At 43.9% G+C, this 25,200-nt stretch overlaps 1 protein-coding gene across 3 annotated transcripts in view; it reads right to left on the bottom strand.

The window, feature by feature from the left end:
• Positions 1–1,667: 1,667 nt before the first annotated feature.
• The window catches only part of LOC122652489 (snRNA-activating protein complex subunit), a 76,520-nt gene continuing 52,987 nt past the window's right edge, over positions 1,668–25,200 (bottom strand). For all 3 annotated transcript variants that reach the window (XM_043846240.1, XM_043846239.1, XM_043846241.1), the window contains 3 exons: positions 17,637–17,762; positions 17,261–17,521; positions 1,668–1,998 (listed from right to left, as the gene is read on the bottom strand). In XM_043846240.1, the coding sequence (XP_043702175.1) occupies positions 1,717–1,998; positions 17,261–17,521; positions 17,637–17,762 (669 nt within the window). In that variant the 3' untranslated portion in view covers positions 1,668–1,716. The remainder of the gene's footprint in view (positions 1,999–17,260; positions 17,522–17,636; positions 17,763–25,200) is intronic.

Raw genomic sequence — 25,200 nt, 5'->3', positions numbered from 1 at the left:
GATATTATGCCTTTTGGGAATATCTGGTTCCGAAAATTCTGCATTTGTTTGAAGGGCCTTCTTCCTCAGCTGGCTAGTGAGGTATTAGTGTCAAATCCTGTTTCAAATCCTGTTAATGTAATTTTCTTAAGATATGGTTGCAGGCTGTTTCATGTCACTCTCATCTTATGCAGGTCCCTTTGACTCCTACCACATTGATCGATTTAATGTTTGCTGAGATATATGTATCAAATTTTTGTCTACTTATGCCATGGCAAACACAAAAGGATCACTCTTTAGTACTTTTCTAATGTGTATTCCTTGACCGAAGGCCCATCTATGCACCTGTTCTAAAGAATAATGAAAGGGGGATGGAACATAGTCTTCAAATGGTGATAGAGGAGGCTTGTGATCAAGTCCCACTCTTAATGACCAAATCTTTCTCTTAAAGGGTGTTTCTTCCACTCAATCCTTGAATTCAGTTGTTTGAGAACCCACTCTGAGAAAACCAGAGTGAAGAATATGCTCGAGTTAAATTGAATTTTAAATTGGAAAATTCTATATCTAAAATCCTGTTGGATTTGACCTTGAAGGTGGTTCTGTTGTTCAGCATCATTGATTATTCGACTTAATGATGTTCAGGAGACCCCATTTAGCTGAGTTTCTCTTGACCCGTTGGCTGTGCCTCTTTCCTCTTTTATCTTTTATCTGTCATTTCCCATTTTTTATGTCTCATTTCATTGACCATCCTTCTTACCTAACTCTATCTCTATATTCCCCTTGAAGTAGGTGTGTGGTTCTCCATAAGATGGGTGCATTCATTTTGCTAATGCAAAAAGATAAGATGGCTGTCTGCTAACGCAAGATGATCCCAAAAAATAGGTGCTCTCTATTCAAATTTTTAGTATTATACAAGGGAACTAAACCCATAAACCTGGTGAGGTGGAACCTACGGGTCAAGAGACTCGGACTTGGGGGTGGGGATTAGGAGTACGTGTGGCTTTACAGCATATCTACCCAAGGAAACTAAACGCATATTTTACTCTCTCACACACATTAACAACAACAAACTCAGCCTTATCCCAACTTAACGTGGTTGATCACATGAATTCAAACAAAACAAAGTAGAAGTCTAGTTGGGGGGAAATAACAATGAGATTCCAATGATGGATTCTCTTCATGCAACGAAACTTTCTCCGTGTAATTTTAATTTCAAAATTAATCTCTTGTTACATCAGGTTTACATTTGACCTTTTTATGTCTACAACATGCCAAGGAAGTATGATTGATGATGGCCAAACATTAGCAATCCCACATCATCTTTATTTTCCACACATAATTTTTCAAATACTTTCTTTTTTTTTTTGTTTTTTTTCGTGGGGTGGGTAAGGGAATGAGGGGTATCTTAGATTTCGTGGAATAGTAGGTCTTGAACTCGAAACCTCCTTGGGGTTAGGTTTCTACCACACTAGCCTCAAGCCAGCTGCGCCAGCAGCTGTCCTCAAATGCAGAATTTTTAAAGACCTCTTCCAGTCTCTTGTTATTAGGCCAAATTGTTTAGCGCTTTTGTTTCAAGTAAAAAACTGAAGCATTCTTACTCGAAGTGTTGAATTGGAAAATACGGCATGGGATATTCATGAATATTATAAAGAGACTTCAATGTCTAGGAGAAGACGCTCTTAACACTGAACTTGTACACTAGGGAGAGAGAGTTTACATATTCAATAGTTTGTATAATTACTCCGGGTGATAATCATACACGGTGAACTCATACAGCAGCTTACCCTCCTCATCATAGTGCAGAAGATAATAGCAGCTATGACAGAAATAGCACGGGTTCTCCTGGGCCCACTTGTCGTCCACCGTCACCTTTGTAGCTAGATAAATCTTGCATGCTGAACATTTCTGATGACGGCTTTTCAATTGAAATGTGAGAACCGGATAAGCTACCTGGTTTTGTACATCCTCTGGGTGTATCAATCTCATGTCTCTAATCACAATGGCATGCTTGCAATCTCCCTGTACTAGCAATATTAAACCAATGAAAAAGGAAATGTTCATAAAAAAGATAAATAAATAAATAAATAAAATCTCCAAGGCAATGTGTGTGTGTGTGTGTGAGAGAGAGAGAGAGAGAGTAGACCACAATACAACTTCACAATGTTTCGTCCATTGTTTGAATGCTATTTTACTAAAAACATTATGTACTGAACTAAGTTACTCAATATTGTAAACTGTGACAAACCATCAAAGTGGAGGTCCAAATGAAGTATACAGTCAGGCACAAATGAAAAAAATAGCTTCATTGCTATCATCAATAATAGCGACATCAGTGCTTAAAATTTCACCAATGCACTCAGTAAATATCCGTCTCACTTAATGGTAATGTTAAACAAAAAAGGAAAAAGGAAAACCATAATAAATGGTTCTTAGACAAGTGACTCACAACTATGAGTGAACAAGGATTCAAGGTTATTTTGAAAACAGGTCCAGGTAAGAGCAAGGATTCACTTTCTAATGGAGGTCAGTCAGTTCAGCCCTCACTGAATAAGCATCACTTGTAACAGGGTCTATTTTCTATTGGAGTTTGCTATCTTAACACACTTGATGGAAGAACTGGGAAAGAACAAAAATGTCGTCTGGTAAGAGGTTGCCTCCAAAGTATTTGTTTGGTGCAGCTCCTCCAATTTCAAGGTTATTTTAGTACACATTCTATGAGAAGTTGGTTAACATAGTGTATTGTTCCCAGGTTGATACTGAGAGGGGGTGTGTGAATCAGTGGACTCTAAATTTTTTTTCCTGCAATCAATACTAGCCGTTCCCAGGTTGATACTGAGAGGACGGGGGGGGGGGGGGTGGGGGGGGGAGTGTGTGAACTCTAAAAATTCTTTCTTGCAATCAATACGAACAGAAACGTAGTCCTCTTGAATACACAAGCACTCAAACACACACTGACTGGCACTCAATCACAATCACAGACTCTGTTGCCTAGAGCTGATGAACATAATGCTGCCAAGAGCTGATCCTCACACTCTGCACCTCTCTATCAGTCATACAACCTCAAACACTGCAGGAGACCATCACTATTAGCACATAAAATCACAGAGAGTCGTGTAGAGTTCGGAGAGATGAGAAATCTCCAAGTTGGATCACCTCATTTGACCATCGGATGAGGAAGTTATGGCATTTTGAATTTCGGTCAACTAGGAAGCTCAAAATGGAATCTCAGGGGTGTTGTGCACGTGCACGCGCAATACACAATCACAGGGACCATGGGGTGCACAGATTCAGATCTCATGTGGACCGCACGATTAGAATAAGATGTTGTGGCGTTTTAATGTGCATCAGATGACAGTAAAAACCCCAAAAGCGTGGGCCAATGGAATCGGCAAAAACATCTCGAGAGGGTGTATCGAACACACACAAAACACCGAAACATGATGAACATCCTGTCACGACTGAAAAGGTAAAGACAATTTTCATTTCTGCGAGCATCGTACACCGCAAAACGCACCTGAGCGTTGCAATTGTCGGATTGGGCGGGAAGGTGCCTGTGCCTTTGGATTGGAATCTCAATCAGACCCCTTTCACTACGGTGAATCATAAAGCATTTTTAGGAATCCCTAGGTGCCCTATGGTGCGCATGCATTGCACCGAAACAATACACTTTGCAAGGTTCGATGCTTCATGAAGAGCTGTCCACGATACATCAACTCCAGAAGGCCAATAATACCGTGCGAAATAGAATCTAACCGTATTCAATGGTCAACCAATCTCAGCTAAAGATATTTGAATTTTCTCAAATTCCAACGTAGCCCTTAGCCCAAACTTCTTATGCACCTGTAACCTGAACTCATGTGCTCGATGAAAGGACAGCCTTTGGCCTTGAGCCTCGGCCAGTCCATACGGTTATGGCACCTCACATGCACACGGCTGCGGGAGTGGCCGCAACACCCTGCCTACCAGCCTGCCCACTGCTGCCAGTTGGAACTTCTCAGCCACATGGCCTGCCACTGTGCAGCCATGCTGTACTTCCATGTGGCACTGTGGGGCCAGCTAACATTTTCTCTCTCCTTAAACTTCATATCTATCTCCTCATTTTGCTTCTAATATCTTCTTCATCCAGAATCAAAACGACGCACTTCCAGTTGCGTTGGAAAGAGGACTCGATGCACTACATTTCTCATGAAGATTGTTTCGCCCAGTTCTGCCATTTAGCCCTCCAAAATGCCGACGAACCCGCTGCCAGTACATAGACCTATGAAATCAATATTCCAGAGGCATCAACCCATCACCCAAGGCTGTCTGAGGCTGCCAAACACTGAGAAAACATGCAATAAGATCCCCTATGCTGCTACATAGGATCGGATGCACCTGAATCACTGCCAATATGTCACATCATTGCCAAATGTCAAAAATACCCCTTTGAACTGTACCCACACCCCCACTGACCTCTGTGACTGACATAATAACCAAAACAACCCTGTATGCTGACTGTAACCTGTTTAGGCCATCTATGCTCTGTAAAATTACAGAAATGCCCGTGATGCTGTCCATGCCTGTAAATGACAAACCCCTAGATGATTCCCAAACACTGTGGGACCTCCGTGTACACTGCCAAACCCCTATAATGGTGTCACTGGCATTATGAACACTATAAGAACTGTTGGGGATGCTACGAACACTGTCCTGTCACTGCCTACACTGCTAGAAGTCTGCCAACTCACTAAAATGTTGCCTATACTATTTTGACCTTTGTAACTGCCCTGCACTGCCACTGTATACCATAGCTGTCACGGCGTCACGGCGATCCAAGTCGGTGGAGGGGTGTCACGTCGATATATCGACATGTCGCCCGCCATGGCGTTGCCATGGCGAGCATGTCGACCATGTTTTATTTTTTATTTTCTCTATTTTTAATGTGTTAATAGATGTATACTCAAGCCATGTTTTATTTTTTCTCTATTGTTTCTCAAGTTTTAAGAAGAAAATTCAGAAATCGAAGAAGAAATCGAAGAGGGAAAGAAGAAATCGAAAGAAATCGAAGAGGGAAAGAAGACAGGAAGAAGAAATCGAAGAGGGAAAGAAGACAGGAAGAAGAAATCGAAGAAGAAATCGAAAGAAATTGAAGAGGGAAAGAAGAAATCGAAGAGGGAAGAAGAAATCGAAGACAGGAAGAAGAAATCGAAGAGGGAAAGAGAGTCAGGAAGAAGAAATCAAAGAGGGTCGTCATGGCGTAGGTCGCCATGCAGCCCTCTCCAGCGCCAGGACGCCATGGCGTCGCCATGGCGACGCCATGACAACTATGCTGTATACTCCCAATAACACTGTGATGCACCAATATGCAGTGTTGACAACAATGACAACCAACACCCACTCACTACCATCTGCACTATGTGTTCAACAATGTGAATAAGAGGGACTCGCACCAAAAGGGCCAAATCAAGGTCTGGCACTGGTGCTCAAAGGATCCTAATCTGACACTGAAAGCTATATAAGGATAACCTACTAACTGGGTCTCTTAATCAAAGCTAAGTGTAACAGGGTTTTATTGGAGAGAATGAAGAAGAGAAGTGGAGAGGCAGTTTGAGAGCAAAGAAAAAAAAGGGGCATTACCAAGGATTAAGGTATCAGTCCATATCGTATTGTATCGCAGATACGTATTGGTATTGATATGATACACGCCGATACAATACTTTTTTAAAAATGGTTAGGCATCAATAAGAATCGTACTGTATCAGCCGAAACGGTTCAATATGGTACGATATTATCAATACCTATCGATACTTATCGATATGCCATTAAAGGCGCCTTTATGTTTCAGAACTCGAAACGAAGAACTCTCAATCGAGACTCCCAAGTTGCTCAACTTGGTGTTTTGCATAGATTTGAGTTGGGGGTTTGATTCAAGCATAAAAAGCGAATCAAAACATGCTAATAATTTTTTTTTTGGATCATTCAACAATCTGAAATCAGAGATTGAAGGAGAACTGTGCAGAGAAGGTAGGTTTCAAAAAAACTTGATTTTTTTGCTTAAATCATTGTTTTTAGACCCCTCCCCCCCTTTTTTTTTGCTATAAATCCATGGAATTAAGTAAACCTAACTAAATCATAGCATCAAACATATTTGTGCTCCGATTCTTGAAATTTCAGAGAAAAATGAAAACTGGTCATAATGGATTTTCTTTTTATTTCTTGCAAAAAACAAGGCATATGGACTTGGGAAAATTATATGTAAATCACAGACATCAGATTTGTGAACTGCAAGCATTGCACTATTTTTTATATATTTTTCTGTATATATATATTTATTTATTTATTTCTTTATTTTCTGCCGATTTTCAGGAATTTAAAAATAATTGAAAAAAATGAAAAAACTGAGGATTTTTTCATGAAAAAATTACTTCAATGTAGTTTGATAAAAACCTATAATGGATGAAATGCATCATAAACCTTGGATTGATGTATTTTTTTTCAAATGTTTCTATATTAGTTCAATTTATTTATTTTATAGAAAATAAAAAAAATTTGATTCAAATTAGTGTAATGTAGTTTGATAAATACCTGTAATGAATGAAATGCAACATAAAACTATCATACAACCGGCTATGATGTATGGTGTGGAATGTTGGGCAATTAAGAAGTGTCAAATAGATAAACTAAGTCTAGCAGAGATGAGGATGTTGATGTGTGGCAAAACTAGGAAGTAAGGAATGACCATATTAGAGCTGATTTGGGAATAGCTCCGATACATGATAAGCTGTGAGAAAGTCATTTGAGGTGGTATGGCCATGTTCAACGGAGGCCTTGGGATGCTTCAACATGGGGGAGTGATTTGATTCAGATTGAAGGAACTAAAAGAGCCAGGGGCAGGGGCAGGCCTAAAACAATCATAGGAGAAGTAGTGAGGAAAGCTATTCTAGCTTAGGCCTTGTATCATGTATGACTTTGAATAAAGTGGATTGGTGAGCAAGGATCCATGTAGCCGACCCCATTTAGTTGGGATAAGGCTATGATGTTGTTGTTTTTTTATTTGCTGGAAAATAAAAAGTGAAGGAAATATTTGAATTTTTTTTTTTGATAATTGAGGAGCATTGGTTCAATGTAATTTGATAAATACCTGCAATGATTGAAATGTAAATATAAGCTTTATGTTATCTTTTTTTTTAATGATTTTAATGCTTATGTTTGGTGTTTAGGAAGATGCCATGCCATGAGACAAACATTTGGAGGAATTATTGTCAGAAAATAGGGAATAATAGACTACATACAAGATGCAAATTTTGTGACACTGCCCATTATGGAGGTGCGGTAACTAGGCATAAACAACACATGAAAGTGCCCTGTAGAGTTAAGCAGGGCAATGCAAAAACTTCGAAGGGACGGTAAAGATAGATCTGATAAGGCAAAGGAAGATGAGGTACTCAATGGAGGATCTTGAGAATTATAAAGGGTCAAATATGAAAGCAGAAGAGGATCTAGAGTTGGCATGGGCGATGCGTGAGTCACGAAATGAAGCAAGACTGCAAGATTAGAGAAATGAGCAGTTGAGAAGAACTCAGTCCGCTCGACCACAACGTTAGGGCTCTGATTAAGCTATTGTTGGCTCCTCGTGTCATCCTCATATAGGTAAGAGCAAGGGTAAGGAACCTGTTGGGCTTAGTAGAGCATCTAGTATTATGGAAATGTTTGACCAGTTTGCTAAGAGTGACAAAGCCGAGGGTAAGAGGAAGAAGATCCCAGACATCTGTAACATGTATCCTGCTGCCTATAGAGGGAGGGATGAAGGGCAACAGAGGATAGAAGAAAGCTTTCATCCAAAGACATTGAGTGAAAAGAAAGGCAGAGCAATCTCGAGATGGTTCCACAGTGCCATGATTCTAGGTTCCAGCTCACAAGGACAAAGACATTTATTTCAAGGCCATGGTAAAGGAGATTCAGCATTATGGGACAAGTGTTAAGCCACCAACGCTTTATGAGATTGTTGGGCCTTACCTAAATGACATTGTGGAAGAAGTGAATGAGTATATTGAAACATTCAAGGAGAAGTGGCCTCCATATGGAGTAACCATTGTGTGTGATGGGTGGAGTGGTGAAGAGAGTGTCCATCATCAACTTCCTTATTTTTTGTGATAGCCAAACGATCTTCCACAAGTCCGAGGCGGACTATATTTACTTTCGAGTACGACCGGCACACATCTTGTTTGGCAAACTAGGTCACCCACCCTCCAAACCATGGCAATCCTTCACTAACGTCCCCCCCCCTTTTTTTTACTAAATAAAATAAGGGCGTTAGCTTTAGCTAGCGCACCCAGCAAGCGAAGGGTGGTCGTAGATCACAAGCAATCCTTCCGCGCATGTTAGCACACGCCTGTCAACACATTTAGTGATATTTGTATAAGTTAATGGATGAGGTTGTGGAGGAGATTAGGTAAAAGCGTTTATAGATAGTTGAGTGAAAATGCGGCAAATTTCAAGATGGCCGGACATATGCTTATGTTGAAAAGGAAAAATCTATTTTGGACATTGTGTGTAACACATTGTATTGATTTGATGTTCGAACACATCAGTGAAATGCCCAAGGTCCAAAAGGTGGTTGTTGATGTAAGGAAGATTGCCAACTTCATTTACAATCACAGTTGAGTTTTAGTACTGATAAGGAGGCACATGAGAGGGGATTTAGTGAGGCCTGCAGCCACAAATTATATTGCATTTGATAGCCTCCGTTCTCGAAAAGGTCTGGTTCAAATGTTTACCTATCCCGACTGGTTGTCTAAGTCTTACACAAGGTCTGAAATTGAGAGAAATGTTCAAGACCTCATCACATCCACAAAGTTTTGGGAAAGGGTGCCTACTTTATATGGTTATGATGCCACTCTTTTCAACTTTTTAGAGAGGTTGATGGGGATAAGGAGTAGACCATTGGTAAGATAGTAGAAGCCATGATTGTAGTCAAGAAGAAGATACATGACGACAATCCAATGGGAAACAAACAGTTTCTAAAAATTATAGAAGCCCGATGGGAAAGGATGTTGGTTCAAGGCATTCATTGGGCAGGTCATCTGATAATTCCTTTCAAGTACATGACTTAAGTTTTCATTTAAACACTTATTATTTACTAATAAAATCCTAATATCAATTACCATGATTTGCAGCATATTATTTGAATCCGGATATTCACTATAGCAACCCTATAAGGTATAACCAGGATGTTGTAATATGGCGTATGAGTAAAATTGTTCTTAGGAGTTATGTAATGTTGCCCTAGGGGCTTTATTATCTTTGTACCTCACATCTTATTTATTATAAATAGAGGTGGACTGGTGTCTTATTGACACAAGTCACAATCCCAAAACCATCATGGTATCAGAGCTCTAGGGAAAATCGACCTAGGGATTTCCAAAGCCGCCACCACCGCTCTCTCTCTTCTCTTTCTCTTTCTCAGTTTTTCCTTAAAACTGCCACCATCTAACCATCTCCGTCTCCTTCCACCTCACCACCGCCGCCACACCTTACGCCTCCCTCTCTCTTGGTTTCTCTTCTAACGTCACCGACAAACAGGGACTTCTGCCTCCCTTCATCGCCACCCCTTGATGGTGCTTTTTCCCACTGCTGAGGGCTTTTTTCCCTTTTTGTTTGTTCGATCTGCCTTATTCATGATCTAAGAAGGCTGTGTTTTTTTTATCCAGTGAAGTTTTTGTGGATCTGTTGATCTAGTCTTTTTCCTTCAGATTTGCGGTTGATTATCCCTTTTCTTTGTCACGATGTCGGATCTTTCTTCTACTACATCTGGTATAGAAGGGGCCGAAGGGCAAGTTCGCGGTTCTCATGACGGCTTCCCTACTTTCTCTGTGTGTGTCGTCCGTTTGGATGGAAGCAATTATTTGATATGGTCCAGATCTTGTTATCTCAACATTGACTCCCGCAAGTATTTGGGTTATCTCATTGGTGAGAAGGAGAAACCCACCACTGCATGTCTTGAACAAGACAAATGGAGTTCTTCCAACTCCCTGGTGATGTCCTATCTTCTCTCAAGCATGACAGTTCAATTTGCTCGTGGTTTTCTCCCGTTAGACACGGCTGCAAAAATTTGGAAGGCTAATCAAGAGACTTATTCACAGGTTGGGAATGATGCACAAGTCTATGAATTGCGTAAGAAACTTCATGAGACCAACCATAAGGAACTCAGCCTGTCCCAAGACTACTCTGAGTTGCGCGGCTTGTGGCAGGAATTGGATTTTTAAGATACATTCCAGGCCTCTATCCCTAAAGATGTGATCAAGTTCAAGAAACGAGAAGATAAATTTAGGGTGTATAATTTTCTTGCTGGACTTAATGTGGAGTATGATCAGCTCCGTGCCCAGGTTCTTAGCAAGGATGTGATTTCCCTACTCTGGAACAGGCTTACTCCCTGATTCAACACGTGGACAGCCATTGCGCTGCTATGCTGCCCCCTTCTTCCCAAGACCGATCAATTCTTCTGTTTGGCCTCCTGTGCAATCCAAAGGTGATTCTTCTTGCCCAAGTGATCGTTTTGAACGCAATCCTATCAAATATGATTATTGTGGGAAAGAGAGATGCACCAAGGAATTTTGTTGGAAGCTTCATGAGCGCCCCACTACCTCTTCCAACAAGGGTCGTGGTCGTGGGAAACCTTCAGCAAATCATACTGAGGCTACTACAGTTGATCCTCCACCTAGTGCTGCCCCTTCTACTCCTCCGGATGAGCTTACTAAGCTTCTTCGCCATTTGGTAACCAAGTTGGACTCCACCAGCCCTGCCAGTTCTGCTTCCGCTTCTTCTTCCACCTTGGTACCTTCGGATGCTGCAACCCCAGGTATTTCTTTTGCTGGTCTTTGTGCACCTACTATTTCCCAATCCTGGATTCTTGACTCTGGTGCCTCAGACCACATGACCGGTAAAGGCAATTTTTTCTCCAAATATTCTCCATGTTCTGGTAAGGACAAAGTTCGCATTGCTGATGGCTCTCTTTACTCTGTTTCTGGGAAGGGACCCATCACATGTTCTCCTACCTTGACATTAAATTTTGTTTTACATGTTCCTAACTTTACTACAAATTTCCTTTAGCTAAATGCTTAACACACCGACATCGAATATTGCATCCCGCGTTCACCACCGACATGCCGAAATTCCACAGTAGGGGGAAAGAATCTGCGCTCCTCGATACAGCATGCAACTTGCTGGCGGAACCGAGCTCTCTCAAGATAAAAATCCTCGGTTTCAGCAGAGGCATGGCAAGTCCTCCCGGCGCCCCGGTACCCCATCTCGGTCAGTGGCTCCTAAGATAACTAACACCCTCTTACCGGGGCCTTCGATAACCTTTTTAGCTTTAATTTAAGGACTTTTACCTTAAGCGGGCAGAAAAGGAGAAGGCTTCCGTCACAGGTGACAAAGAAGGCTGCCTCCCAGGAAGTGGCTTTCGCATCGCATAAGCAAGGTACCCTAGGAAAGAAGACGAAGGATACATGTGCTCGACAACAAGCAATAGCTGCCGCAGTCGCAGTAGCAAGACAAGAACGAGAAGGGAAGCCCCTTTTTGATGCATACATACAAGAAAATAGCAATTGGATAGTGATCACCCAGTCGGGTAAGCGTCGGAGAGGAATGGTTTTCTAGCGGTCTCACCGAAGCAAGGGCTAAAGGGTGGAAAGCAAGACAAGAATAGGGGTTTGTATTAGTCGTCTCACCTCCGACCTTAATTGTAAAGTGACATTTTTTTCCTTCTCATTATCTTTTCTAGGATTTGGTAACGGGGGAAACGATTGGCTCTGGTAAACCTTATGGTGGTCTCTATTTGCTCGATGCAGCTGCTTCTCCTCTTAGTCATGCTCATTCTACTGTTGTTGATCCCGTTGTTCCTCATGACTTATTACTTTGGCATAGACGTTTAGGACACCCTTCTGTAGGTACTATTGTAAAGTGACATTTTTTTCCTTCTCATTATCTTTTCAAGGATTTGGTAACGGGGGAAACGATTGGCTCTGGTAAACCTTATGGTGGTCTCTATTTGCTCGACGCAGCTGCTTCTCCTCTTAGTCATGCTCATTCTACTGTTGTTGATCCCGTTGTTCCTCATGACTTATTACTTTGGCATAGACGTTTAGGACACCCTTCTGTAGGTACTTGAATTAAAGCCTTTCCTAAGTTATTTTCCAAATGTAATCCCAAGGATGCTTTTTGTGATGCTTGCATTTTAGCCAAACAAACACATTCATCTTAATCTAGTTTGAATGCTTGAAATAATTCTCCTTTTATGTTAAATCCATTCGGATGTGTGGCCCTCCCTGCCCGGAGTTCTTCCATTTCTGCTTATAAATGGTATGTTTCTTTTATTGATTGTCATACCCATTGCACTTGGCTTTATTTGATGCACCATAAAAGTGATGATTTCAATTGTTTTCAATCGTTTCATAATTTTGTTCGTGCCCAATTTAATGCCATGATTAAAATTCATAGTAATGATAATGGAAGGGAGTATACAGATGGGGCATTTCAGGCATATCTTGCATCTCTGGGCATTCTCCATCAAACCAGCTATGCTGACACACCTGCTCAGAATAGGGTGGCTGAACGCAATAACCGTCACTTATTGAAAGTAGCTCGCGCCCTGATGTTTGAAATGAATGTCCCACCACAGTATTGGAGTGAGGCTGTTCTGACCGCAGCATATTTAATCAATAGGATTCCTAGTAGTGTTCCAATTTTAGCTCTCTTATTCAAGTTCTCCAGGGCTCCAATACCTTCATTATTCCACCAAAGGTATTTGGATGTATCTGTTATGCCTGGAACCATCAGCATCCCAATAAGTTGGAACCGCGAGGTCTAAAAAAGAATCTTTGTTGGTTATTCTCCTACTCAGACGGGCTACTGCTGTTATTATCCGCTAACCCGCCGTATGTATGTGACTATGGATGTTGTTTTTAATGAAGTTGTCCCATATCCGGCATCTCGTCAAGGAGGTGACTTGGTTAGTGCTGATATGCTTGATATGCCTATGCCTTCTATCCAGGAGAGTTTCCCATCCAAGGGGAAACTCAACCTGTTGTTGATCCACCCATTGTCCATACCTACACTCATCAACGTGTTCGTGGGACACAAATAGACACCACTATAGCTGCTACTCCAGATCCACTGGCTCCTCCTATATTGGATCTATCATCTCCAGGTAATCTTTCTCCACCATCTCCCATTATTTCAGATCCTTTTTTAGATTTGCCCATTGTTGTCCGTAAAGAAGTTCGAGCTTGTACGCAACACCCCATTTCTCAGGTTGTTTTGTATGAGTCTCTTTCCCCTTAATACCGTGCCTTTGTTACGTCTTTGTCCTCTGTTTCTCTTCCCAAAACCTGGCAGGAAGCTCTTTAAGATCCAAAGTGGAAGGGAGCTATGATTGAAGAAATGCCTACTCTGGAGAAAAATGATACTTGAAATTTAGTATTTCTTCCTCCGTAGAAAAGGACAGTCAGCTGCAAGTGGTGTTTCCTGTTAAACAAGATTCGGATGGCATTGTAGATAGATACAAGGCCCGGTTGGTTACTAGAGGATTCACACAGGGACCTATGGTCTTGACTACTAGGAATCGTTTGCTCTTGTTGCAAAGATGAACACGATACGTGTTATTTTGTCATGTGCAGTCAACCTCAGATGGGAGCTGCAACAATTAGATGTGAAAAATGCATTTCTCCATAGGGAACTAGAGGAAGAAATATGTATGGATATCCCTCCTGGTTTTGCCACTCATGAGACTCATGGGAAGGTGTGCAAGCTAAAGCGTGCCTTGTATGGTTTAAAGTAGTCCCCAAGGGCCTGGTTCGGAAGATTTCATGGTGCAATGGTCTCATTCGGCTACACCCAGAGCAATGTTGATCACACCCTTTTTATCAAGAGATATGGAACCAAGCTTTTCTATTCTTATCATCAATGTGGATGATATTGTTGTTCTCTCTCAACGGAAATACACTTTGGATTTGTCATCTGCGACTGGCATGTTAGGTTGTAAACCGTCAAATACTCCTCTTGAAGCAAACACTCATCTCTCTAGTAAAACAAGTAACCCTGTGGACAAAGGGCAATACCAAATGTTGGTTGGGAAGCTGATCTATCTTTCTCATACTCAGCCAGACATAAACTTTGTTGTCAATATGGTCAGTCATTATATTCATGACCCATATACTTCCCATTGGGATGTTGTGATCCGTATCTTACGGCATTTGAAGGCTGCCCCAGGTAAAGAAATTTTGTTCTCTCCTCATGATCATCTACAAGTGGAGGCTTTTACAGACTCTGACTGGGCTACCTCTCCTGATGATCGACGATCGACTTCTAGTTACTACACCTTTGTTGGAGGAAATTTGGTCACATGGTGAAGCAAGAAGCAAACTGTCATTGCCCGGTCAAGTGTTGAAGCCAAGTTTCGTGCCATGTCCTATGAAATTTGTGAATTAAGGTGGCTCTAGGGACTAATGAAAGACTTGGATCTTCCTACATCATTACCTATGATGCTTTACTATGACAACAAGTCTACTATTAGCATTGCCAATAATCCGGTCCAGCATGACCGAACCAAGCATGTGGAGATTGACAATCATTTCATCAAAGAGAAGTTGGAACAAGGACTGATTTGCACTCCATTTGTCAAGTCTAGAGACCAGTTGGCTGATGTTTTACCAAGGGTTTAAGTAGTAAAGTTTTTTGTCTTCTTGTATGCAAGTTGGGCATTTGTGATATCCATGCACCAACTTGAGACGCAGTGTTGTAATATGGGGTATAAGGGTAAAATTGTTCTTAGGAGTTTTGTAATGTTGCCCTAGGGGCTTTATTATCTTTGTACCTCACATCTTATTATTAATATAGGGGGACTGGTGTCTTATTGACACGTCACATTTCCCAAAACCATCAATTGGTGGAAGCCCTACGTAGAGTAGTCAATAGATTGGAGCCAGAGCTGCCATGGAAGGGCTGAATAGTACATTGTATAATGTCTAATATATGGCAACATAGAGTCACAGATTGAATTAAACTCTTTGAGTGGCTAATTAATGTTTCAATACCACTTTAAGTGAAGTAATTTCGAGAGATCCCTTGTGGATTTGCCGATCGAATGGCTATCCATGCTAGATCCATAATTTGCCTAGGTAAGTTAAGTTTAATAATTTATTATTTTATTTAAAATTAGTATCAAACTTTTAATATTATCATATGAGTTTCAAACTTTCAACAATGGAATTATTAAAATTGTGCAGCTGATTGGTGGTTCAACTGTGGGGGTAGGGCTCCAAACATGAGGAAGATTGCAATTCGGGTGTTATCTCCAATGGCCTTCACAAGTGGCTGTGAACGTAACTGGAGTACGTTAAGGTTGATACACACCAAACCCGTAATCGTCTCAATTATGCAAACGTATGTGTATTACAATATGAAGTTGAAGACGAAATATTTAGAGTTAGAGAAAGAAGGGGACGACATAGATGTCAACCCAATCGACATCAACCACATAATTGACGAAGAAGATTTAATTAGAGCATAGATAGAGGACATTGATAGGGTATTGGTGATAGATCGGTTGGGTAAGGACCGTCAAACAACTGCACCTGATCCAATCATAGAAAACATCATTACAAATGGATGCTGATGAAACACAAGCACCATCATATACACAAGCACAAGACCCAAACATTAGTAGCTCTAATGATGGTGATATTAGGAGGACAAGATCAGGTGCTCAGTATCGAGTTACCCAATGGGATAGTTATGATGATGATGGCGGTGATGGTGATAGTGGTGGTGATGATGATGAGGATGATGATGGTGATGGTGCAGGCGGTACTAGTAGTAGTGGGGCTTCACAGTCTTATGTTGGGTTGTAGTTCATATGTGAGGCAGGATACACATATGCAACTCAAGATGAAGATCATGGTGCTCACTCAAAGCCACAGGCTTACAGTCAGAAGCGTAAACGTCCCCTTGATCCATATGACCATGATGTACTTATAAGGGGCATGGGGTCACTGAGCACGAGTTCGGATCACACTGGTGCTTCATCAGGCCATGGACAGTATGCTTCTTCAGGCGCTTCTTCGGGCTATGAACATGGGGCTTCTTCGAGGTATAGAAGTTATGGACACGGTCAGGCACAACCACAACTCAGTACTTTACCGGCATTGGCCACTCCAGAGCAGTACACACGATTCTACTATAAATGGGAGACACATTACCATCACTATTTTGACTGTGATCAGTATTGTGCTTATGTTCAATCGGTGCACAACATCATCCAAGTCGCTCCTATGCCTGAAGACTCTTCCACATATGAGTTTGGACCACCCTGACACTCTTCATGGCATTAGATTATTACTACATGTAAGAAACCTCAACCTTTATAACAATTTCAATTGAATGCACTTGTCTCGTAATACGCTGTTCTCCATTTTAGTGTTTATGCATGATACATGTTATATATTGCTTATTTATAGTGTTTTTTGCTCCAAAAGTGTATTTTCAAGCATATCTTGACCATTTCCATGCTATCTTTAGCGTATCTCCATAAGATACTTCTCTTAAAATCACCCCCTGCGATACGATACCCAATAGCGATACTTTAATCCTTGGTCATTACCCAGTGCTGAACCACCCTATGTGGGGTCCTGGGAAGTGTGAGTTTGGAGTCAGTCCTAACTCCTAACCTTGGCATTGTTGCGTTAAGTGGCCATCTTCAAGACTTGAACCAAGGCATTTTCCCTGGCAGCTCGAACCTTTTACCATTGCTATAAGCAAAGAATGAGAAAAATGGAAAAAGAAGATGGTGCGGAGGGGGTGATAAGATAGCTATTTACATATGTCCAAAGATTATTCTATCTTCTCCAAGGTGGGGATGTTAGCTTTCTGACATATGCATAGTTCACCCATATTACAAAGACTCTTCTACAGATGAAGTATCTTTGTCAGATACAAGTCTTGGATTCTGACACCAAAATCCAAAACTTTTTAATTTGTTTCTTTATTATTTCTCAACAATAAAATTTCAATTTAGTTTCTACATGAACTTTTTTTTTTTGAAATGTTTTCTTCAATAAAGTTCCGCAGTGGCAAAGAGACCATTACTATGTTTATTTTTTGGCCTGATTTCATAGGGAAATCCAATGTAGTATTATTATATGAAGTGAGATCTCTGCAATATGAGTACCAGAAAGTAGGAATAATAATGTTACAACCTTGTAAAAGCTATATCTAATGCATGAAAGCAAGCAATACAAGCACATACCTGGTGACAGTATAGATACCCAGCACCAAGCCGAAACTCCAGATCACAGAAGCGAGTCTCATGCATGTCAACAGCTTTAAAATGAGGGAAGTCAGGGGTAGGAACCTTGCCCAACAATGCTTTTCGTTTTTGTTGTGATCCACCTGCTATGATGCATTCCCATTTCTCAAGTGCTTCTTTCTCACAGTTTTTAAGCCAATCAAATATGGGTTTGCTGTAATCTATAGCAGAGGGATCTCTCAAATCATTGCAAAATACGTCCTATAGAATTCAGAAATAGAAAAGATAGAACTTATTAGGTCTGCTAACATTATCATCAACAGTAATCTACTAACATTATTATCAACACTAACAAAAGAGCAAATAAGCCCCTTACTTCTATGAGGAAATATCCAGAAGGATCATGCTGTCCTGCTTTTTGCATCACCTGGTCGGTCAAGCAATAAATGCTATCCCTCAGTTCTGTAAGGGTTTGCCGTCCTAGGACCAAGAGCTCTTGGGTCTAAAAAAAATTCCACAGAAGATCAACAAGATTGCATAAGCACAGAAAAGAGAACCAACTGAAATGCAAGAGGCCAAAACAAAATAATGATAATGCACAGTAATACTGTACGAGAAAATTAATTTGAATTTATGGCAAGAAAATTGACTTGGGTGATTGATCAAAAAATAGTAAAGTAGAAAAGAACAAAGTTCACATGGTCTTCGGAAGTTAGTGATTTTAGGCAAGGTTCGAGAACTCGCGAGATCTCGGCGAGAGATCTCGCCGAGTTTCTCGGATTTTCGAAATCTCGAGACGAGATTGCCTGCGAGTCTCAAAAGTACAATATCTCGGCGAGATCTCGGCAAGATCTCGGTTGGATCTCGGTTTCGACCCATTATTTTAACCCACCTACCACTTAAATACCTTACCTAATTGGGCAAAACTCGACATATCTCGGCGAGATCTCGGATCTCGGGTCCAGATCTCGGGTTGACCCAAAGTTGAGGCTTCGAGTTGGAAAAAAAAAAAATGCACCAACTCGGCGAGATCTCGACTCGTCTCGGTTTTTCCAAGAGTCGAGTTGGCACCGAGACCCAAGTTTTAGTACCTTGATTTTAGGGGATAAAATAGGCTGGACCCAGTTCAAATCTATGGAGATTGAGGGGACATCGCAAGTACTAAGTCGCGACATGGTCCTCCGCCATGTATGACCTCCTTCCGGCGGCCCTGCCTGCCAGTTCCTCTCTGTCCAAACCCCACTGCCCTCCTCCTAACCTCTCCTCCACCCTTCCTCCCCACCCCCTATCACCAGTGCTAAGGCCTGGAACACTCTTTGCGGTCATGACCGTTCCTCTGCTAGGGAGGGTCACCCTCTCCACTTCATCCCACCTTCCCTTGTTGGTGACAAAATAGTTGGCTTCTGCCCTTCAGGGCTTCTTGCCTCTGAAATCTTCACATGGAAGAACTGTTTGGTAGGTCACTTCCTCGGGAGCAGACCTCCCTTCAATATTGTACAGTTGTCTCTAACCAAGCAAGGGATATCTCAAGGGACCCTAGATACTTACCTCTTAGACAATGGAGTTTCCATTTTCAAATTCTCTGAAGAAGACGATAAACTGAAAGCCCATGAAGGTGGCCCTTGGCATGTGGGGAAAAACTCTATGAGACCATCATCTGCAACTCAACAAGGTCAATTTGCACTCCACCCTGCTATGGATCATGCTTCCAGGCCCTCCTCTCCACTGCTAGTGTGAAAAGGGACTTAGCATCATCGGATCTGTCGTCGGCAAACCCCTTTATTCCGATAAGAGAACCAAAACAATGGATAGGCTGACGTTTGCTCGGATCTGCGTTCAGGTCTCTGCCGATGCTATCCCTCCAACCTCAGTTACTGTTGTGGATGATGAAGGTTTCTCCTTTCAACAAAAGATTCACTTTGAAATGCTCCCACCCCAATGCCTCCTTTGCAAGGCTTTTGGCCACCTCACTCAAGCCTGTACTCCCAAGTCCCCTGCTCCTGTTGTGCGCAAAGATGACCCTATCCACCCAGTGGCGAATGGACCCGGGTCCTCTATCTACCCGCCGCCTCATTCCATTCCGGCAGCCTCTGGTTCCCATGGCCCTAGCCGTGGCCCGAGAACAAGTAGGCATCGCAGGCCCCGTCGCAAGGAGATCCCGACCTCTGGTTCTCCTCGAGGTCATCCTTCCTCTGGACCGTTGGTCCTCCTTTCGGCTACCACTGGTCAAAACCGCTTCGATATCCTTCAGTCCGTTGCTCCCTATGATGATGGTGACTCCTCCTTTGTCCCCGTTGAGTCGTTGACAACCCTTCCTGCCGGCTCCCTTCCGCCTACCACCCCTGCTACTGACTTGTCACTCTCTTTCGTCCCCTCTTCTATTCCTACTTCTGACGCTAACCCCACTCGTGCCTCCCACACTCCCCATACTCCACCCCTACCCATTTATTCCTCTCAACCCTTGTGGGAGGGCCCACCCCTCCCCTCCTCCTTCCACTCACGTTGAGCCCCCCTTTACCACCCCCTCGCTCAACCTGGTCCCCCTAGGTCCCACCACCCTTCAACCCCACCCCCTCACCCCTGGGTCCTTCCACCTTCTCTACTAAAACCCGCTCTAACCCCCCTTGCTTCTGGCCTCTCCCTGTTCCTAACCTTATTGGGCCTAACCCCTCGAGCGGCCCATCGCATCCCACCCCACCCTCCCTAATCCCAATTATGCTCTCACGCTTTCCCCTAACTCGTCCTTTACCTTTCCACTTTTCCTGCCAAGCTCTTCTTCCTCCCTTTGTCCAACCCCTCAGCCCATCCAACCCCCTGCTGCCCATAGTTGTCAAGGTGTCACCTAGGCTAGGCATCCAAGCGCCTTGGACGCCCAATTGGTGTCGCTCTACTTTTGGACCCTCTCCAACGCCTAGGATCGCTTAGACACCGTGACAACTATGTTGCTGCCTCTTTTCATGTCTTTCGGCAGTGCAACATTATCTCCCTCCTTATCCCAAGAAGCATCCCCCCTCCCCAAGACTATTCCTTTCCCAATAATGAGAAGCTTACGCCTTTAAGTAGGGATATCTGTGACCACGTGCTCTGGCAAGGCAACTAGCGGCGTTTTGTGGATTCTCTATGCCAATTTTTGCACTTTTTAGGTTGAGCTATTTGCCCAGTTGAGCTTGGCTATCTTTGGTTTGTTGGTTTGTTGGGGTTCTTCCCCTTTGTTTCTCCAGGCCCTTGTGTTCCCCTTTGTATAGGTGGGGTCTTGTAATTCGTTAATTTTTTTTTCTCCTCCCCCCCCCTTTTTTTCTCCTCTCTTGGGTAATGAATTTTTATTCGCCCAAAAAAAAATCTAAAGAGATTTGGTCTAGATATGATTTCTCGCTATAGAAAGATGTTAAGTGTATTGTTGAGTGTTATTACGTGTTACCACTATTCTAAGGGTATATTTGGTAGTATGTAGTGATCTATGGGTAGAGTTGTAATTAGTTTATTTTAGTCATGTCCCTGATGTGGTGATTTATGGGTAGATCTGTAATTAGTTTGTTTAAGTCATGTCCCTTATTGTATTTGCACTACATTCAGTTTTATATAAGCAATATAAGAATTCTCAGTCAGACATGCTCATTCACCGTCATTTTCTCTTCTTTTCTTCTTCTCTCTTCTCTTCTTCTACTTTGATGGTTCTCTAAGGTTTGATATCAATTACGAAAGGAAAACCAATTGAAATGCGAGAAGCCAAAACAAAATAATAATAATAATGTACGAGAAAATTAATTTGAATCTCTAGCAAGAAAATTGAAAACTGAATGTATTCGCTTGGGTGATTGATCAAAAAGGACAAGGAAGAACAAAATTCACATGGTCTTCAAGGAAGCACGTGATTTTAGGGGATAAAATCAGCTGGATCCAGTTCAGATTTATAGAGATTGGGTCTGGATTTGATTTCTCGTTATTAGATCTTAGACAAGATTCAGATTCGATCGAGAAGAGTTGTGTTGCTTCCCTCTTGTAACAAATTCCAAACAGGACGATGACCTGAGAGATGAGCTCCTACCCCTCCCCCTCTCCTTCTCCAACTCCGCCCCCCCACCACCACCTCCTCCTCATCTGCCCCCGCCATCACCATCCCCTGGCTCCTCCCCCACCTCCATTCCCTTCACCTCCATCACCCCCACCATCTGCACCAACACCACCACCATTAATCGCTCCACCACCACCACTCCCTCTACCGCCATCACCTCTTCACCCTGCCATACTGCTGGCCCCAAATCTTGGGCCTCGATCATCTCCCAACCCCTCCCTGCTCCTTCCTCCAGCTCTGGCAACGCACTCCATTTCATCAAGCCTTCTGCATCTGAAGATGGTTCCCCCTTTGCCCTCTGTCCAAACAACATTTTGTCACCCGAAATCTCCAAATGGCAGTCTTGCCTTGTTGGACACTTCCTAGGTACTCGTTCTTCTTTCAACATAGTCAAGGCTTCCCTAACCAAGCAGTGGAAAGCCCAAGGCTCTTTGGACTCCTACCTCCTTGACAACGGTGTCTTCATCTTCAAGTTCTTCTCTGAGGAGGCGAAAGCACGAGCTCTTGATGGTGTACTCTGGCTAGTGGGCAACAAGCCAATTTTCCTCCGCCAATGGACTCCCTACATTCTGCTCCACAAGGTCGACCTCAGCTCCATTCCCTTGTGGATTACTCTGCCGGGTCTTCCTCTTCAGTATTGGAGCCTTGATAGCCTCAGCAGAATCGGCTCTGTAGTGGGCTACCCCCTTCACTCTGATGCTCGCACCAGGTGATTGGATAGACTCTCGTATGCAAGGCTGTGCGTTGATATCTCTACCGATAAACCACCACCTTCGTCCATTACAATCGTGGAAGAAGATGGGTTCTCTTTTGAACAGCCAGTGCAGTATGAGTGGCTCCCCCCTCACTGCATTCACTGCAAGGTCTTTGGCCACGGCTCACTCGAATGTTCAGGTAAAGCTCCTACCGTCGCTTCTGAAGAGACTCAAGCTCCCCCGACGCCTCCAACTTCTCTGGATCCTCTCTCTGTTCCATTGTCGACCTCAACAAACCTTCCGATGGAACCCCTGTCAAATTTAATGCCGCTGGACCTTCTCCATGCTCCATTGTCGACCGCAACATCTCTTCCGATGGAGCTCGCCGGAACTTCAAATGTTGGCCCCTACTCCTCTGCTTCTCTGCCGGTAGGCATGTCTCCTCACAGAGGTAGAACGAGGGGGCGCAACCTCCCTAGATGACGTCGCAGCGTCCTCCCTCCTCCAGGCTCTCTCCCGCGAAGAGAAGTCTCTCTGACTTCTGGCCATTTCCCTGGTTTGAACACCTGCGACGCTGAAGCGCTGACCTCCTGCAACTCTGCTGATCTCAAAGACCTACCTTGTGCTCCACCTACCTCGTCTGATTCTTCGAGGACGGAGGTGATTTTGGCCACCTTGGGCTCTGCTGCTGGCTTCTCTGTTACGCCAAAGAGGCTGATTACTGAAAATCTCGGCAGGCGCCACGGTCAATCTGAAAAAGACGCTACCGTGGTTAACCTGCCGCTTTTGCTGGTGCCTGAGATCTCTGTGCCTGAGACCCCTGTCCTGCCGCTGACGCTGTTGTCGCCTCTCCCATCGCGACTGGAGGAATTGTCTGAGTTTGGTTTCCCCATCGAAGGAAATCCTTTTAGCGTTTTGGATGAACCTGCTTTGGTCTCTGCGAGTTCTCCGAGTCAGGATCTTTGCCATTCGCGTGAAAGAGTTTTGGGTACTGTGATAAGGTATAACCCCCCCCTCTTTGTCCTTTTTTAAGCCCCCACCCCCTTTGCGACCTTCTTTTACTGTTTTACCCCCACTCCTTCCAAACCCCCACCCCCCCCAAGTGACTTCACTCCCAAGACACTACTGGCCTATTACCCTCCCTTTCTGGGGCCTCCCTTTCTCGGCCCATTCCCAAACCTCAGACCACTACCTCGAACCACCCACCTTTGAACCCTTCATCTTGGCTCACCTCCCAGCCCAGCCCAGCCCATTTGCTTCTACCCAGCCCAAATCTTTTTTTACTTACAACTTACCCATCTTTCAACCCCCAGCCCACCTTTACCAAAAACCATACCCCAACCCCCTTCCCTACCCCTTCTCCTCCCACCCAACCCTCTCTCATTCCACCTCGGATCCCTTCCTTTCTCCTTTTGAGCCCTCACATCTTCCCCCCCCAACCTCTCCACCTTCGTCCCCCCCCCCCTCCCCTTCCCAGTTGGCCTTATCCGCCAGATTCCACCCTTTCCTTCCTGGGGTGGCGCTGCCCCTCCCCCCTTGCAGGCCTCTTATCAGAAGCCCGGCGGTTGTCTTCGCTCGTAGGCGATACAAAAGCTCTCCTCCTAGGTTTGACCTGCCCCCTTTCACCTAGTTGTCATGTTGACAGGCTTTATCTGGAATGTCCGCGGCCTCAATTCCTTGGCCTAGCATCTCGAGCTCCGCTCTTGCATCAAATCCTCCTCTTCCTCCTTTTGTGCTCTCCTTGAGACTCGCGTTCTTCAGGAAAATGCCCCTCGCATCGCAGCTTCTATTGCTCCCTCCTGGTCCTTCCTTTCCAATTACATTTACTCGCCTTCTGGTTGGATCTGGATTCTTTGGGATCCCTCCAAGCTTCATATCTCCCCTATTCACTCTTCATCCCAGTTTATCCATCTTCGCCTCTCCTTTCATAGCTCCCCCTCTCCCTCCCTTCTTATTGTGGTCTATGCTCTCAACAAGGCCATCGACCGTCTTCCCCTATGGGCTGACCTCTCCCTCCTCAAGCCCGGCTCTGGTTCTCTCCCTTGGGGAATCGGCGAAGACTTTAATGTTGTCTGCTCTCATCTCGAGAAGGTGGGTGGCAGGCCCATTGACCTCATGGCGGTCAGCTCCTTCAATGACTGCGTTGAGGATCTCGATCTTGACGACCTACGGTGGTCAGGCTCCCCTTTAACCTGGCACAACCGTCGTGTGGGCCCTAATCGCATTGCTTACAAGCTTGACCGCTTTCTCATCAACGAACCATGGCTCTCCTCCCTCCCCCACTCCCATGCCTCCTTCCTTGTCCAAGGCCTCTCTGACCATTGCCCCTGCCTTATTTCCCTTCAGCCTTACTCCTTTTTTGGCCCCAAACCCTTCAAGTGTTGTGATATGTGGACCTCCCATCCCCTCTACCAGCCCACCATCAAGAAAGCTTGGCGTATCCCAGTCTCTTCTCCCTCTCTCCCCCTGGTTGCCCTGGTTCGCAAACTTCGGAACACCAAATCTGCTCTTCGAAGGTGGAACCTCTCCACCTTCGGCAACATCCCCTCCAGGCTAGCTTCCTACCGCTCTGATTTCTCTCAGGTCCAATTCAAGCTTCAATTCGACCCTCTCAATCCGTCGTTAGGCGCTGATGAGAAGCGCCTCGCCGAAGAACTTTCCTCCCTCTCCCTCTCTGAGGAAAGTTTTCTTCTTCAGAAATCCCGTTCCAAATGGTTGGAGCTTGGGGACTCGAACTCGGCCTACTTTCACCGCTCCATTAAAGCTAGGCACAACTGCAATTCCATCACCCTCCTTCTGGCTTCTGATGGATCCTCCCTCTCCTCTCCCTCTGACATCAAAGAGGCAACCTCCTCTTACTTCTCCTCTCTTTTCAATCCCCCTCTCCCCCCCCCCTTTCCCCTATTCCCCCAGCTCTCATTGACAAGTTCATTCCCCCCTCCCTCTCTCTTTCTCTCACCGCCATCCCCTCAGATGATGAAATCTCCCAGGCCATCCTCTCCCATAAGTCCAACAAGGCTCCGGGTCCTGATGGATTCAGTATGGGCTTCTTCCTCAGTTGTTGGGACTCTTCTCGGGGAGAAATCATCAAAGCCATCCGCAGTTTCTTCTTCCAGCCTGGTCAGCTAGCCCGGATTAATCAAACCTTCATCTGCCTCATCCCAAAAAAAGAC

This window comes from Telopea speciosissima, chromosome 2 (assembly GCF_018873765.1).
Source record: "Telopea speciosissima isolate NSW1024214 ecotype Mountain lineage chromosome 2, Tspe_v1, whole genome shotgun sequence".
In the NCBI taxonomy this organism is placed as follows: domain Eukaryota; kingdom Viridiplantae; phylum Streptophyta; class Magnoliopsida; order Proteales; family Proteaceae; genus Telopea; species Telopea speciosissima.
This window is presented reverse-complemented; position numbering and strand designations above follow the sequence as displayed.